At 36.4% G+C, this 17,646-nt stretch overlaps 1 protein-coding gene across 5 annotated transcripts in view; it reads left to right on the top strand.

Annotated features, from left to right (window-relative positions):
- TP63 (tumor protein p63) overlaps positions 1–17,646 on the top strand; it is a 269,583-nt gene that overhangs the window by 234,478 nt on the left and 17,459 nt on the right. For 3 of the 5 annotated variants that reach the window (XM_049775964.1, XM_049775966.1, XM_049775967.1), the window contains exons 5-10: positions 5,116–5,302; positions 7,290–7,405; positions 8,691–8,800; positions 9,466–9,602; positions 11,884–11,966; positions 14,204–14,340. In XM_049775964.1, coding sequence (XP_049631921.1) covers positions 5,116–5,302; positions 7,290–7,405; positions 8,691–8,800; positions 9,466–9,602; positions 11,884–11,966; positions 14,204–14,340 — 770 coding nt within the window. The remainder of the gene's footprint in view (positions 1–5,115; positions 5,303–7,289; positions 7,406–8,690; positions 8,801–9,465; positions 9,603–11,883; positions 11,967–14,203; positions 14,341–17,646) is intronic. The other 2 variants (XM_049775965.1, XM_049775968.1) reach the window with 1 other exon arrangement.

Here is a 17,646-nt window from a genome sequence, read left to right as displayed (position 1 = left end):
TAGATATAGATTAATAAAATAAAACTCATAATACTGTTTTGTTTTGTTTTGTTTTTGGGTCACACCTGGCAGCGCTCATGGATTACTCCTGGCTCTATGCTCAGAAATTACTCCTGGCAGGCTGGTGGACCATATGGAATTCCAGGACTTGAACCACTGACCTTCTGCATGGAAGGCAAATGCCTTACTTCCGTGTTATCTCTCCGGCCCCATATACTGTTTTTAATTTTGCTATGACAATTCAAAAAGAAAGAGATAAAATATTTTCCTTAAGTAGTCCTTGCACTGAAAAAAGAGGATGAAGAAAGTAAAATAATTACAAATAGATAATAGTACTAAACTTAAGGGTAAAACCCATAAATATTGATAAAATATTGAAAGGTCTTCTAAACTTGGGTTACCCCACAGGATTTTTTGGAAGCAATAAGCAGAAATATTAAAGTTTCATTGATATTTCTTCAAAATTCACTATATTGAAAAAAATACAGAATATGGGATAAAGATAATACAAGCTACCAGAGGGACTGTTTAATTATTTTTTATATATGATAAGGATAAATCCAGAAAGTCTGGAAATAATAGGACTAGGACACAAAGGATTATATTAGTTTCATACTACCATTTCTCTACATCAGGCAAGTCACTTAATACCTTTTATTCTTTTATTTTATTGGAACTATTGTGATTTAAAAATCTATGATAGTTGGATTTGAAATATAGTATATCAGTGCAATTCCCACCACCAGTGTCAACCTTCCTCCACCAATGTTCCCAGAGTGCATCCTACACCATCACCCTTTGCCCACAGGCCTGCACATTTAAAGTTTAGATAACAGGCCCAATTTAAGTTTAGATTCTTATAGTTTGGGTCTCTTGATTCTATTGTTGTTGACTTTGGCTTGGATATTTAGTCTGTCCTCTTTAGTTTCTCCACCAATGCACCTGTGACCACTGGACCCTTGACCAACATCCTTTTATTCTTTTTATTTTCTTCTTATTTTTTCCAAAAGTGCAGAAATATGAGGTAAAATAAAGTAACCCATGTCCCAAGATCTTATGAAAAATACGGGAGCCCATATAAAAAATAAAAAATAAAAAGGAGTAAAAAGAAAAAGGAGTGGCAATTATTTTGCTTAGGCATATCAAAAGTTGGGGAAAATATAAAGGACAAACCTTTGGCTTAAAAAATAGGGTGTCCATACCCATGAAGCATCCTAACCCCAAAGTCTTTCTTCATGGTCCCAGGAAAAGTTCTCAGTCACAGTTGTGTAGTCAGGCTGCTATAATTAGAGATCCTAGTTTTTGAACACATCCTTTGTCAAAGCCAGCGTGTCCCTAAGCGTCATCTGGTTCATCTCACTATTAGGTGGTGAGTCAGGGAAACCTTCCCTGAAAGCAACTGGTTGCTGTTTCCATGTTGTCGGATGTCATATAAACTCACCCTGGAGCAAATCAGTGTCAGGGCAACCTTTGGGCCTTCCCTGGTAGAAATTTGATTCCTGGAGCTGGTGCAGAAAACCGTGCCAGTTCCAAAGATGGGATCCAAGGTTTGGCGATGAAGGCCAATGTCTGATTGACTGAGGCTTAAGTCAAGTCATTATGACAAGTGTTCAGAGTGAAAGACCTCCCCTCCAGTATAAAATTTATGAGCTCCTATCCATTTAGATAAGAATATGCCTGCTTATGTACTTCAGTTTTCTTATATAAAATGAGGATAGAAACGTTGACCTATTATTATCTGCAGTTCTTAATTTTGCTTCTTTTTTTTGTTCTTTGGGAGAAGGAGAGTGGGAGGGGGGAGAGAGAGAGGGAGTGGGATAAAGAGAAGGGAGGGAGAGAGAGGGAGAGAGAGAAAGGAATGAGAGGGTGAGGGAGAGAGGGAAAGGGGAGAGAAAGGAGAAAAGGGAGAGGGAGGGAGAGGGAAAAGAGAGAAAGGAGTGAGATGGAGAGGGAGGGAGGAGAGAGGGGGAGGGAAAAAGGGGAGAGAGGAAGAAAGGGGAAGGGTGAGAGGGAAGGAAAGAGGAAGGGAAAGGGAGAGGGGAGGGAGAGAGGATGTGGAAGAGAGGGAGAGAGAGAAAGGAAGAGAAAAAGGAGTGAGAAGGAGAGGGAGAGCGAGGGAAAGAGAAAGAAAGGAATGAGGGAGGGAGAGGAAAGAGAAAGAAAGGAATGAGGGAAGGAGAGGATGAGGGAGAGAAAGGAGTAAGGAGAGAGAAAGAGAGTTAATTTTGATTCTTAGATTCTTTTTTTTTATTTTTATAATTTTATTTGGGTGCAGTCTTACTGAACAATCACTGAATTTCTTGGCCAGGTTCAGGTAACTGATTCTTAGAATCTTAAAAGTTGGTATTGTTGGGGCTGGAGCAGCGACACTAGAGGTGAGGTGTCTGACTGCAAGCTCTATCCTAGGACTGACCGAGGTTCAATTCCCTGGCGTCTCATATGGTCCCCCCCCAAGCCAGGGGCTATTTCTGAGTGCTTAGCCAGGAGTGACCCTTGAGCCTCAAATGGGTGTGGCCCATAAAACCAAGCAAACAAAAAAACATTGGTATTGTTGGGGCCGGAGAGATAGCACAGTGTTAGGGCGTTTACCTTGCAAGTAGCCAACCCAGGACCAAAGGTTGTTCTAATCCCGGCATCCCATATGGTCCCTCATTCTCGCCAGGAGCAATTTCTGAGCAGATAGCCAGGAGTAACCCTTGAGCACCGTCGGGTGTGGCCGAAAAACAAAACAAAACAAAACAACAACAAAAAAGTTGGTATTGTTTGGATTTAATTACACACATTTGTTGCAATCTTCTTTAATGGTGAAAAATGAAGGTCAACTTTGAATCTCAATGGTCATTTTTTAGTTGATGTAAAATATTCTTGAATTTTAAAGGAATGCGAAAATTTAATAATAGGATACTTCCCTGAATACTGTTGTTTGTTTATAGAATAGGCTATATGAACTTTACTCCCTTTCTAAAATCCTATATTCTGAAACATCTGGCCTCCAGGGTTTCAGATAAGAGATTTTTTTCTTGTAATAATGTCCTCACAATGTTGTGTGAGAATCAAATTTCTTTAAACAAAGCTCAGAATCTTATGAGGATCTCATTAAATTCAGAGTTAGATTGATGTTTTCCATCTCTGAGAGTGAAGACTGTCATCAAGTCCTTGGATATTCATAGTACCCTTATATTTTAGTCTGTTACTTGATTTATAGTATATAAATTATCGAAATGGAATGTCTCTCATAACTTTGAATACTTTTTTTTTGCAATCTTTACATGCTTGTAAGGGCATCTTATTTGCCTTCAGGTGCTAGCTGACAGTTGTATTTTTCAATCATATTTCCTAAGGTGTGTCTTATGAAACTGATGGTTAGGAGATATATAAACTACTAACTAAAACACACACCGAAATCTTATTTTATTGAATTTATCAGTAAAAGTGAATTCTTAACCTGTTATTAGATAAATATTTATCTCACAAAATCATTCACTTAAAGCACTGGAGCAAAAATAACAACCTACAATTTCATTCAGTGATTTTAAAATATGTACATATTTTAGGTGGTTGGTTTTTTGGCATACTTCCTATTTCTTCAAGCTATGTAAAACTTTTTTTACGAGTTTTTAATTCTTGACCTGTGGGCATGGAGAACTGATTATGCAATAGGTTTCTAGTATTAGGAAATTTTTAACTGAAAATTTTATATAGTGAAATACTTGGGGGAAAAAGAAAGATTATTCAAATAGATAATATATTTTAGAAGGAAACAATAAAATAATTGCTTTAAAATGAACTTTATGGATGAATACTTGCCTTTAGTCAGAGTTGGATTAGAACATAACAATAATGAATCTCTGGCACTCTGGTTTCTGCTTCCTGGTGTATTTTTCCTGGAGAGATGATACTGACAATTTATGATTATAACCTATGCATGTGTTACTAAGTACCTTGCTCTTGGCCACTGGTTTCATAGCCTGAATAGTTTTACCTAGCATCAGAATAAGTATGGAAACAGTGAGAGGGAACTGACCCTGAGAACATGGTTGTGGAGTTTAATATATGTGTTGGAATAGAGTGTTTGTTATGACTGAGAGCAGGAAGAGGCTGAAACATGGAATTAGAACTTTTTCTTTTCTTTTTTTTTGTTTTTGTTTTTGGACCACACCCAGTGATGCTCAGAGGTTACTTCTGGATATACACTCAGAAATTCTGCTTCTGGCTTGAGGGACTATATGGGATGCCAGTCCTTCCTAGGTCAGCTGTGTGCAAGGCAAACACCCTACTGCTTCACCACTGCTCTGGCCCCATAAAACTTTTTCTTTTCTTGTTTAGTTATATACCTCAGGTTGTATCTATACTATTTCTCAACTCTACAGTTTACCTACCAAATAACCACTAAACATTTTTTCCTGTAATTGGCTTCTTTATTAAACTATGAAAATCAGAGATAAATACAATGATTTGGGAATTTTTTTGAAATTTCTAGCTGACTGATCCTGACTTAAGCATATTTATTTTCTGATTGCTTTTATAATTTTTATAGATCCTAATTCCTATGAGTTTCTCCAGAGTAACTATCATTTTTAGTGTTATTCAATATATGAGAATATTATTTTATTGCGTTTCTAGTATTCTACAATGCTGCTTATGGTATTTATCATGCATTTAAACACTTTCTGAACTTTTAAGATCTATAGAGTCACGGGCAGATTCGTGCGCTGGGTGGAGGGTGGGAAAACAATTAGCTGCTAAAGGCATGTCTAGGTTTCCCTTTGAGGTAATAAAAACGTTACAAGATCAAAAAAAAATATTCCTAAACCTCAGGTTCTTGTTTTTATTCTAAAGAAAATATAACAGAAAACAATGGTGTCAGTATGTTTTGATAAATATGAAATTTTTATGTAAATATAGGAGCTTAAAGTAGAAAATTATCAGATTGACTAATAAAATAACTTCTAATGAAATTGCTAGGTATCATATGTAGAAGTAGCCAATGGGAAACATGTAGCTATTGATGTTATAGAAAGTGCACATATTTTTATTGCTCTGATTTGGAATGTAACAATATCTCCTGTTGGTTTTTTTTTTTTCTATCTCCATCATTGGCCCATGTGTAAGCAGTATTCCACTGAACTGAAGAAGCTGTATTGTCAAATTGCAAAGACATGCCCAATCCAGATCAAGGTGATGACCCCACCTCCTCAGGGTGCCGTGATCCGTGCCATGCCTGTCTACAAGAAAGCAGAACATGTCACAGAGGTGGTAAAACGGTGCCCAAACCATGAACTCAGCCGTGAATTTAATGAGGGTAAGAAGAATTGGAATTCATGACTATTTTAAAAATGCAGCCTATTAAGCATAAGCATCATGTGAATAATTTAGGGGGAGGACCCACATACCTGATACCAGTCTCAGGTGTCAGAGCAATCAATCATGCATGTCTGGAGTTAAGTAAAATAATTTACACATAGATGTGTGCCTCTAACAGTGGTTCAATTAGTATTTTATAATAACTATAGATCCTAGAGTAGACTTAACTCTCAAGTTCTTTGCTTTATATTAATTAAAAAAAATAGCATATAAGAAAAACAATATGGCAGCCGGTCTGTTTGACCTTGACTAGGAAATATTTTAATTTTAGTGATTTTCAAAAATAGAGCAATTGAAAGTTGGAAAGATATCAGAAGAAGCATAAAAAGAAGAAATATTTAAAATTGAAAAATGAAAAATAAGAAAAATAAATTAATAGAAACCATGGTTAATAGAACAAGCAGGCGGATGTACATAGTATTAGGGAACATGATACAGTAAAGGGAGCAGTTATATTGCAGTTGCTTTTAAGCTCTATAACCATCCATTATTTATACCCATATTTTAAGCTTCAGATAAAATAATAGCTTTACAGAGGTCACTACTGCCAACTAACTGTTCCTTGACATATGACAGCCTATTATACTTTATTCCATATATTTTATTGAGAGGAGGGTAAATTAATAACAGAAATATACAAAGTAGGAATGGAAGAAGCATGAGGATTTATCAAAGTTGTGAGAGTGCAGGGAAGTTTGCAGGTACAGTACTTTATACATAATATACATTAAAATATATATTGTCGGAGCCGAAGAGATAGCATGGAGGTAAGGCTTTGCCTTTCATGCAGAAGGTCATTGGTTCAAATCCCGGCATCCCATGTGGTCCCCCGTGCCTGCCAGGAGCGATTTCTGAGCGTGGAGCCAAGAGTAAACCCTGAGCACTGCTGGGTGTGACCCCCCCAAAAAACTAAAATATATATATATATATTGTCATATGTAACTAAAATAAGTAAATATAGATAATATTATTGGTAGTAAAAAAATCAATAGTGAAAATGGATATACATAGAAATGTTTTTAAAAAACTAAATTATATACATCATAACACAATTATTTTAGTCATTAATTTCTACTCTTCTACATTGTATTATTATGCATACCTTTGTACATTTCTTATGAAAATAAATATGTCAAAAACTATTTTATACATAGTGAGAGTTCAATATGTTTTTTATCAATGCCTTTGATCCATAAGGTATAACAGTTGTTTTCTAATTGTTTCTGATCGTTTGAGATTAGTTATGCTTAGTTTGGGTGTTTAATAGATGATGTTTCAGAGCATATCTTGGTTGATTTTTGATTTTCATACAATATTAGTTCTTGGGTTTTTTTTGTTTGTTTGTTTGCTTGTTATTTGGATGAGGGCACACCCTGCTGTGCTCAAGGTTTACTCCTAAAACTGTGCATACAATAAAAGCTTAGTGAACTCAGAGGACTATATTGGGTGTCAAGATTTGAGTCAGGGTCAGCGGCATGCAAGTCACACACCCTGCCTCCAATACTATCAATCTGGCAAAGATTGAGTGACTTGGAGCAGTGACTTTTGTCAAACCAAATTAAAATATCAATTTGCTCCCTTTCCTTCTATTGTATAGACTTATAGACAAATTTCCATCTATGGATATGGTCAGAGAATAGTCATAAAAGCTGCAACAGCTTGAGTATTTAAGCTCCAGAAACACAGTATTCCTTTAATAATGGATATTCATGTAGCCCTTTCTGTTATTGTAAGCAACAAATATCTTTACACATCAAATATCAGATAACAAGATCTATTATATTTTTCCGTTTGATGTATTTTCTTTCAACTTACAAGTTTCCTTTAAAAAATTTCTTTGACCATTAGAATGTTGAATATGCAGATTTATTTTGATCTTGCTATTTTGAAGAAAAATAACTGTTTTGTTTTTCTCTCTTCTATAGGACAGATTGCTCCTCCTAGCCATTTGATTCGTGTAGAAGGAAACAGTCATGCCCAGTACATAGAAGACCCCATCACAGGACGACAGAGTGTCCTGGTGCCTTATGAGCCACCCCAGGTAAGGATTGGGTTAACTTGGTAGAGTATTAGTTTTACTGTGACTAGTGGTGTTTCAAGTATCTATTTCTCTTTTAGTTTTTGTTATCAAGTACTTATTTGTGTGGATGTGGGGGTATTATGTAGGTGTTCTTTCTATAGGATTCTTCTCTACCTTTCAAAATGTTCTGCATGACTACTAAAATAACCTGGTAGCATATCTCTATGCCATTTCTCTGTCTTAAAGACAGATAATTTACATTGCAATTGGTACTACATGACATAATCTGATACAGAGAAATATAACTATCAGTTAAACTGGTAGTGAATATGTGCTATTATTGGTTAAATGTTGTCTTACACTTGCCTGAGAATGAGAGACTCTAAGGAATCTCAGCAGGTTTGAAAAAGCAAATGACAAATTTAAAAGTAAGACTGGTGAACATGAAGAGATAGAAAGGCACTTGTCTTGCATGTGGCTGTCCAAGGTCTGATCCCAGGCATCTCAGATGATCCCCCTACATTCCTCCAAGTACCAATAGGAAGTATTCCTGAATACAGTGACAGATATGACCACTGAATATCATGAGATATTGCCCCAAATAAAAACAAAATAATAAAAAAGAAGAGTGATCCAGAACATTGGAATAGAGTCTTTTGTGGATTGTGAAGACTTTAACTGTGACTCTATAATACATCAAATTTCCTCAGTTTAAATTAAAAGACTACAGGGCCCAGAGAGATAGCACAGCGGCATTTGCCTTGCAAGCAGCCGATCCAGGACCAAAGGTGGTTGGTTCAAATCCCGGTGTCCCATATGGTCCCCCGTGCCTGCCAGGAGCTATTTCTGAGCAGACAGCCAGGAGTAACCCCTGAGCACTGCCGGGTGTGGCTCAAAAACAAAAACAAAAAATTAGAAGACTACATCTTGGGTATTTTCTTTAAGCTGAAGAGTCTTCTTTCAAATTTATGTTATGATGTTTTACATACATATGTAAAATGTTCCTTATTTCTATTATATTTGGTAAACTTTTAACTGCTCCATTTTAGTTATAACAATATGTGATAATTCTCTTTGAATTGCAGATCTATAAGCTCAGGTGATTATTTTTAAAATCTTTCTTACAGTATATTGTACTCAGAGCTGCAAATGTTAAATTTAACCCTCCCCAAAAACCAAGGCAGATGAATCTCCAATTGGTTTCAGGTCTTGCCTTTCTAGAATAAATAAACATTTCCAGAGAAGTGAAGTCCTTTTACTAGAAAAAACACCATTGTTAACATAAATTTTCTCCCCCTTTGTTCAGGTTGGCACTGAATTCACGACAGTCTTGTACAATTTCATGTGTAACAGCAGTTGTGTTGGAGGAATGAACCGACGTCCAATTTTAATTATTGTTACTCTGGAAACCAGGGAGTAAGTGACATATACAGAACTATCATTCTGTAGAATCCATAGGTAGTGGGCAAGGAGAATTAGTGCCTCCTTTATTATTAACTTTACAGGTACAACAATAAGCTGCACTTGATTTTGCCCATTTTGCTTTAAATCCTTGATGCAAACATGTACATGAAAGACCTTAGGAAGTGAAGTCAGAAAAGGGGTAAAGACTGAAGGGAGTGAGAAAAGAACTGGGAAACTGCAAGTAAGCTTCATACCTGAATTCTTGACTTTTGACTGGAGTAAGTGCTAATTAGACAGTGTTTGTTTTCATGTACCCCAAGGCATTTAAATTTCATTAAGTAAATCTGCTTATAGGGATTTTATCCAGAGGTATACATTAACTTAACTCAAGTTTCCTTCAAAATATGTAGCTAAATACAGCTGCTCATCTTATGACTCGGAGGCTCTTTGTAGAATCAATGGATTCCTATTTACTGATATTGCTTATGGCATGTAAGAACTTGAGTGTTCTTCTAAAGGCTTTGGGCTCCATCCTGAAAGCAGCCATGACCTAGTTGGTGGTTTGGTGGTAGTTTATTGGTGATAGCTAGCAGTAAAAATGGGAATAGGAGAATTCCAGGGGACCTAAACATATAATTCATATTTAGCTCTTTCTTCTCCTTTTCTTTAATTTCTAGTGGGCAAGTCCTGGGCCGACGCTGCTTTGAGGCTAGGATCTGTGCTTGCCCAGGACGAGATAGGAAGGCGGATGAAGACAGCATCAGAAAACAGCAAGTCTCGGATAGCACAAAGAATGGTGATGGTACGAAGCGCCGTAAGTAGCAGTAGTAGCCAAATGGGGTAGGGCAGCCGAGAGTGTTATTTTAGAAGCTACATTAGATCTAAGAGACAAGTGTGGCTTGAGATTCAAGAGCCAGAGAGAAGTCATCATGTTGATGAGTGCTGAAATGGACTCCAGGTGTGCATTACAGCTCTACAAAAGCCAGATATCATCGTGAGGATTTCTTAGTACAGCCATTCCCATAATGTGCCTTCCAGACCTACAGCATGAGCATCATCTGGCAACTGGTTAGTAATGCAAATTATTTCCCAGACTTGCTGAATCAATCACCTTGGGAATGTGGCCCAACAATCTGTTTTTTGGTAAGCCCTGCAGCCAATAGTAGTCAAAATTTCAGAACCAGTCTCTTTACCTTTTAGTATCAGTTGATCTTTCTGCGGTTGAGCCTGAGGACTGAAAATAGCACCTGCCTTTTGAGTATATGGGGAAAGAGAGATCTAAGAACATGTTTCACAAAGAAGAATGGAAATATCTGGGACTCCTTGAATCTTGAGTAAATATGGGTGACCCTAAAGGACCCTGAGTTTCTTCTTCTTTTACAAGCTTAATGATTTAGCCAGTTGCTTTCAAGTTAATTTTTAAACAGTAAATGTATTTCAAAAATATTATTTCAAGGAGCTTACAATGCAAAATAGATGAAAACAGATCTGTGCATGTGGAAGAGAATGGAAGTGGTTTCCAATTCTTCGTTCTGTTTACAACACTCCTTGTCCATATATAGTCCTTTGAGTTATAACTTTATAAATAATAAAATGCAGAAAATAGTGACTAGCAGGTCAGAGAGATAGTATGCTTGGAAAGGCATTTTTTTTTTGTATGCAGCCAACTGAAGTTCAGTCCCTAGTACAATACATAGTTCCCAAGCCATATGTTTCCCAAGGAGTGAAACCTGAAGGGCTGGATTGCTAATAGAGCAGATAGAGCATTTTCTATGCCTGCCACCTAGCCTGATTCGTTCCCAGTTAACCCATGGTACCTGAAGCCCATCTGGAGTAATTTGTGAGTTCAGAACAAAAAGCACTGACAGATGTGGCTTATAAATATACACAAAAAAAAGTTAGGATACTTTTGGAGGATGGAACAATAGTACAGTAAATAAGGCACTTGCATTGTATGCAGCCAACTTGGGTTTGATCCCCCTGCACCCCATATGTTCACCTGAGCAACTCCAAGAGTATTTTCAGAGAACAGAGCCAGGAATATCCCTTAATTATTGCTGAACATCATCTCATTCCCTCCCCCCCCCCCGAAAAAAAATTTAAGAAGTGGAATCTGAAAACAAACCTGGAATAATCCCTTGGAACTTCTAGATATGACATAAAAATGAACAAAAATAATGTGAATTCTCATGTACTTTTGAGTTATGAGACTTGATTCTAGATGATGCCTTATCACTAAAGAATTTAATATTCCAGTCTGACTTTTTGAAAAAAAATATTATTACTGACGTTAATTCATAAGAAAACAAAAGTTTTATCAAATAGCAATCATCTAATAACTAGTTAATGTTAACTTGTACATGTGTAGAAAAATGTGCTTTTGCTATAACTCTCTTTATTCATTTACCAAATCATATGTTTTACTATACATAAATAATTTTATTATGTCTTATTTTATTATTGAATCTGACTGATAGTATTCCCTTATAGTATTCTTGAGTTGCCTAAAACTGACTCAGTTTCCTAAGAGCAGATGACCTGAACTTTGATAGAAAATTTATCTTATATCCTTGAATCTAGACATGGTTTTTAATCATGGTAATTTGGGGGGGCTATTAAGCTTAATTCATTTATATTATACAAGAGAAAACTGAGATATTGGAAAATGAGATTTTCCAACAATTGTATGATGTATGTACAGACATATGTGAGGTGGATGCAAAAAGCTGAATGTACTCCAAAGACAACCTCTGCAATAAGCATTTATCTCCTTGCAAGATGAATGATCTAAGAAATAAATCATAAACCCAATGTATCTTCTTTTCTTTAACAGCTGTTCAGAAACACACCAGTGAGATACGGGGAATCCTATAGTTTTTCTTAAGCCAAGGCAGTGTTCTGTAATTTCTTTTGCTTGTTCTGCCCCAGCACAACCTCATTATTGTTAGTTTTACACTCTATGTAAAAGAACTTATTACCAATTAAAATTGATGCTTAAAACTAGAAACTAAACTCATAGATTTGCTAAGGCTACTGTCTAATAATAATTTTGCTCAGAGATGATCCCAGAATAAACTTGCATTTTCTTCCATCAGCTTTTCGTCAGAACACACATGGCATTCAAATGACATCCATCAAGAAACGAAGGTCCCCAGATGATGAACTGTTATACTTACCTGTGAGTGTCTCTTGGGTCCTCATGAGTGCCTCATTTTTAATTACTTTGAATGAATATTTAGTTTTTGATTATCAATGGATTATCTAAGATGGTAAAGAAGGGGGATGGGTAATAGTGGCTACTAATGTAGAAACCAGAGAAAGTACAATTGTTTTGTAAAGTCAGGAAATTTTTCTTTCTATTTACAATTTTGGGAATGAGGGCCCATCTGCTTCTTAATTCTTAGTTGGAGCTACCCTCCTGATTAAATTTTTTCTCACCTAACTTTAGATTTCATATCTTGTCATACCAAGTTGTTGCTAATATTTTATCAGAAATGCATACGATTATGAGAATTGATGTGGATTTCTTTTTGAGTGAGCTATAAAGAAAGCCAAGAAGGGTGGTATCTTCCATTATAATTATTTAGCTAGAGAACTCTCCCCAATTCTTGTGTAAAGACATTTTAAGAAAACACTGAACTTCTGAGCTCACTAATTTGTCATTTTTAACGGTGGCATTTGACTGAATTCATATTATTTCTTTTCTTTGCCATCACAACTATCAACAAACTATTGCTAGCCAATATAATTTTACATAAACTGACGTGAGAAAGGCAAGTAGGGCAGAAGATTTGACAGGGAACTGCCACCTGAGATTGAAGCCAAAACAGTTCAATAGGTTTGGGTGTGCCCGATGTGCTTCCCTGAGTTATTTGACTTCTGGCAATCATAGTGAAAGACTGCTTGCTAGCAGGCAATCAGACACTGATTTAGCTAAGAATCTCAGAGTATTGTTTCTCAGGCTACATATGAAAACTGACTTGTGAACTTGAAAATAAGAATTTTTCAGCTATGCTAAATATTCCTAAAGACTTATTATATTTAACTTCTGATAAATGAACCACTATGTTTTGTTTGTATTTTAGAGAAAAGTCATTTTCTCTAAAGGATATATTTTGTATTTTTAATATTATATTTAGTTGATCATTAGTTAAACTGGAGCACAGGAAGAATGAAGACTACTTGTAGTTGGTTGTTAGTCATTGCTAGCAACTGTGTTATATTCTCAGGATTTAGAGATGAATAAGGACTGTTCTTTCCCTTCAAAGAGTTCACCTTATGGTGAAGAGATTGTTTATTTGAAATTAGAAATTTAGTAGAGAAAGTAGGCAGGAAGCCCTGGGAATATACAGGTCAGACTTGATCTCAATGAGTGAATTAGAGAATCCTAGGGCTGTGATATATCAGAGTTCAGTCAACAGTCTTTAAATGTTTCAGTTGACATATCTATATTTCTCAGGAATGCGGACACTCACTCTCTCTCTTGCCTCTCTATTCTTGGTCCCAATTTTAGCTTTATAGATGCATATTATTGCATAGCTCAAAACATGAGTCTTTTCACATGAATTTATTCCAAATTTTTGGTGAAGTTTTATAAAGGTGTTTTGAACACTATTCTAGTAATACTGAATTATTGCTTGTATGGAAAATATAATTCTAAATTCCTTTGAGCCTCTGGATCTAACATTTGTAGCCCCCTCTTCATATATAACCTTATTTCATATGTATGTAGAGTTACCACCATGAATAGATATTGTTAATTCATGACCATTTAACTCAGGGCTAGTAGCACTGTGACTCATAATGCTATTAGCCTGTCAATAGCAGTACTGAATGAAGCTTATCAAGCACACCCAAATGTCTACAGGCATTTCACACTAAATAGCACTACATTATAGAATCCTTTTCTTTGTGTATGTGTGTGTGTGTGTGTGTGTGTGTGTGTGTGTGTGTGTTTGGACCACACCTAGGTAGTGAGACCATAAAGAGTGCCAGGTATCAAAACTGGGTTGGCCAGTGCCGAACCCACTGTACTATCACTACGACTCCATGAATCATTTTCAACAGAGAATCCATCCAAAGAATTCACACACAAACACCCCCCAAAATAAAAAATATGGTATAAATAGAACATGAAAAAGACACTTTAATACAGTTGAGAGCATAAATGCAAAGTCAGCCTAATACCTTGTTCTGCTTGAGCTGAACTTGCATAATCGTAACAACTTGCATAAGCAATAAAATTTGTTCATTTCTGCTCTAGCCTGAAAATTAACACAGAGCACTGCACGTATCATTTCTGGTGTTACCAAAAAATGGTATTAATTCATCAATGTGGTATACAAAGATAATAAGCATTGACTGGACTTCTCAGAATTCTACAATTTTTTTTCTTGTTTCCCTTCTCTTCCTAAGGTGAGAGGGCGTGAGACTTATGAAATGCTGTTGAAAATCAAAGAGTCCCTAGAACTCATGCAGTACCTTCCTCAGCACACGATTGAAACCTATAGACAGCAGCAGCAGCAACAGCATCAGCACTTACTTCAGAAACAGTGAGTGTGCCTATATGTCATTTCTGGATCTGTGAGTAAGGGTAACTGCTTATTTGTCAGTAGTAAGGAGATTTGTGTGAGAAGTTGGAGAGGAATTTGTGAAACAGAACGCAATGATATCAGATGAGTTGGTGTGGGTCCTTTTTACAGTTTGAACTATATTCCATGTTTCTTATTATTGCCTTCCCTCTAAGGAATTTCCAATTTTGTGGTCATAGAGGTAGTGCATTGGGTATGGTGATTGTCTTCCATATGATCCCATGAGCTATGCCAGGAGTAAATCCTGAGCACAGCTGCTCTGGCCCAAAAGCAAGCAGGCAGAAAACAAAAGGAAGTTCCTGTATTTTGAAATAAAATTTAAGTCATTTCAGGTGAGTTATAAAAACTCAAATGCATAGGGTTAGTGCTCTATTTTCTGCTAACTTATGTATATTAATTTGAACATATAAACTATTCTGTTAATGATGTATCTATACAAAACAGTATTTTATATTAATTGTCAAGCTTTTTCTAGAAAAATAATTTATACATTTTCGGAAAATCTTTGTAGATTAGGGAGTTAATATATATAGGTTTTACTATATGAGATTATTTCTTTGAGTACTGTATTAAGGATTCTGAGACCTAATGCATGCTCACTGATAAAATGCCTGAAATCGGCAAACTATATCATATTACTGTGTTTTAAGCATCCTTATTTTAGGTTGTCATTCAGCAACACTTAAAATCATAAATTTTGACAGATTCCTCAGCAATATTAGCATATATTTAGAACTGTATATATATGTTAAATTTTTCTTTGAGTCTTCCATTTTTGATGGTTGTGTATTATTAATAAGAGTAGACTATCTTTTAAGAAAAAAGAAGAATTTGATGAATTCATAATATTTATAGTTATTTCTCTATAGTTAAGAATAATCAGGTTAGTGCATTACCGCTGAAATTATTGACCAGATTATGCAGATAAATATGTATTCTGGGTCCATTTGAATAAGAGAGACATTTTACAGAGGGGAAAAAATAATGAAGGAAATGGAAGGAAGAAAGGAAGGAAGGGAGGGAGGGAAGGAGGGAGGGAGGGAAGAAGGAAAGGAAGGGAAGGAAGGAAGGAAGGAGAGGAGAAAGGGAAGGAAGGAGGGAAGGAAGAAGGGTAGGAAAGGAAAGGAAGGAAGGAGGGAAGGAAGAAGGGTAGGAGAGGGAAGGAAGGAAAGGAAGGAAGGAAGAAAGGAAGGAGGGAAGAAAGTAAAGAAAGGAAGGAAGGAAGGAAGGAAGGAAGAAAGGAAGGAAGGAAGGAAGGAAGGAAGGAAGGAAGGAAGGAAGGAAGGAAGGAAGGAAGGAAGGAAGGAAGGAAGGAGAAAGAAAAAAGGTAAAATGAAGAAAACTAGTCAATCTTTTTATTTTTTGAGGGGGGCCTTTTTAAATTTGATTTTTGGGCCATACCTGGCAGTACTCAGGGGTTATTCCTGGCTCTGCACTCAGAAGTTACTCCTGCCAGGCATGGGGGACTCTATGGAATGCCAGGGATTGAATTCAAGCCAGCTGCATACAAGGCCAATGCCCTATCCGCTGTGATATTGCTTTGGCCCCTACCTTTCTTTGTTATTGTCTCTGTCCACACATAGCAGTATTATGTTAACCCTGTCACCATACTCAGAAATTACTCCTGGTTGTTCTCAGGAGACCATATGGGATGTCAGGGATTGAATCTGGGTTGACTGTGTGCAAGGCGTGTGCATTACTTCCTGTACTGTTGCTCAGGCACCAAACTTTTTTTTAAATCAACAGGAATATAATTAAGGAGGCTGTACTGTTTATTAATAACATGGTTGTATTCTTTGATCACTTATTGGCAGTGGCATGTAGAATGAACAGTGGAGGAACAGTACTTTCTTTAAAATAATTTAAGCCAGTTGAGTGAATAAGAATTCTTTGCCTAGGGGTCAGAGCTGTAGTGCAGCAGTAGGGCATTTGCCTTGCATGCAGCTGACCTAGGAGGGACCTCGGTTTGATCCCCGGTGTAAATATGGTCCCTCAAGCCAGGTGCTATTTCTGAGTGCATAGATCAGAGTAATCCCTGAGCATCACTGGTTGTAGCCCAAAAACCAAAAAAAAAAAATCCTTTGCTTGGAAAGGACCCCACTATTTTTTTAGCAATCGACATTTGCAAACTATGATTATAAGTTTTTATATGTAAGGTTGTATGGAAATTTTAATGAGCAAATTTCTTAGGGGTAGAGGGAAATTAACTTGGAGTCACAGACAGAATTCACATAGAATATTCACATAGATATTTAGTATATTACTAGTAATAAATGTTAGTATATTCAGGTGTAAAACTGATGTAGCTCTTATAAAATGATATAAAGATCAAAGAAACACTGTAATAATAGTATTTGACAACTTATGGATGATTATATTTCCTACTAAGAAATTTTCCTGGATCTATAGCACAGCGGTATCTGGGTCTGGAGTGATAGTACAGCAGTAGGGTGTTTGCTTTGCATGCAGTTGACCCAGAATGGAACTGGTTCCATCCCTGGTGTCCCATATGGTCCCTCAAGCCAGGAACAATTTCTGAGTGCTTAGCCAGGAGTAACCCCTGAGCGCCACCAGTGTGGCCCCAAAACAAAAACAAACTTTTTTCCTAATCATCTCTTGTAAATGCTTGACTTACCCAAAATGACTTCATAAGCGTCATCCAATAGCATACCATATTGAACTACTTGTCTGTAATAGTCTTTTTCTGTCCTTTTATTCTGAATAACAGAAAAAAATCTATAAGGATAAATGAATATCATTGATTAGAATGTAAAAGATCTGGGGATCAGAGAGATAGCGTAGAGGTAGGGTGTTTGCCTTGCCCATAGCTGATACAGGGCGAACCTGGGTTATATCTGCAATGCCCCAAATGGCCCCCAAGTCAGTAGCGATTTCTGAGTGCATAGCCAGGATTAACCCCTGAGCAACACCGAGTATGGCCCTAAAACTAAAATAATAATAATAATAATAATAAATAAAAATAAAAGATCAGAAAATCCAGTGAGTAGGTAAATTTCTGCAAATCATAACTAATAAAGCAAAGCACAGTAGTAGAGTTTTTATTTTATGCTCCATATGGTGTCTTGCAGCTCCTTATTTCTTCAGTTTAAGGGAATGACAATAGGGCAGTGAATGAATCACTTGTATTAACAATATTTTATCTGAATTCTGAAATATAAGTTTCATTTTAAGTTTATGTATGATACCATATTCTTCACTTGAAATTTTCCTACCTTTTAGTAACAGTACGACTTAGTTTATGAGACA

This window comes from Suncus etruscus, chromosome 6 (assembly GCF_024139225.1).
Source record: "Suncus etruscus isolate mSunEtr1 chromosome 6, mSunEtr1.pri.cur, whole genome shotgun sequence".
Classification (NCBI taxonomy): domain Eukaryota; kingdom Metazoa; phylum Chordata; class Mammalia; order Eulipotyphla; family Soricidae; genus Suncus; species Suncus etruscus.
Note: the sequence above shows the minus strand (reverse complement) of the source record. Positions and strands in the feature narration are given on the sequence as shown.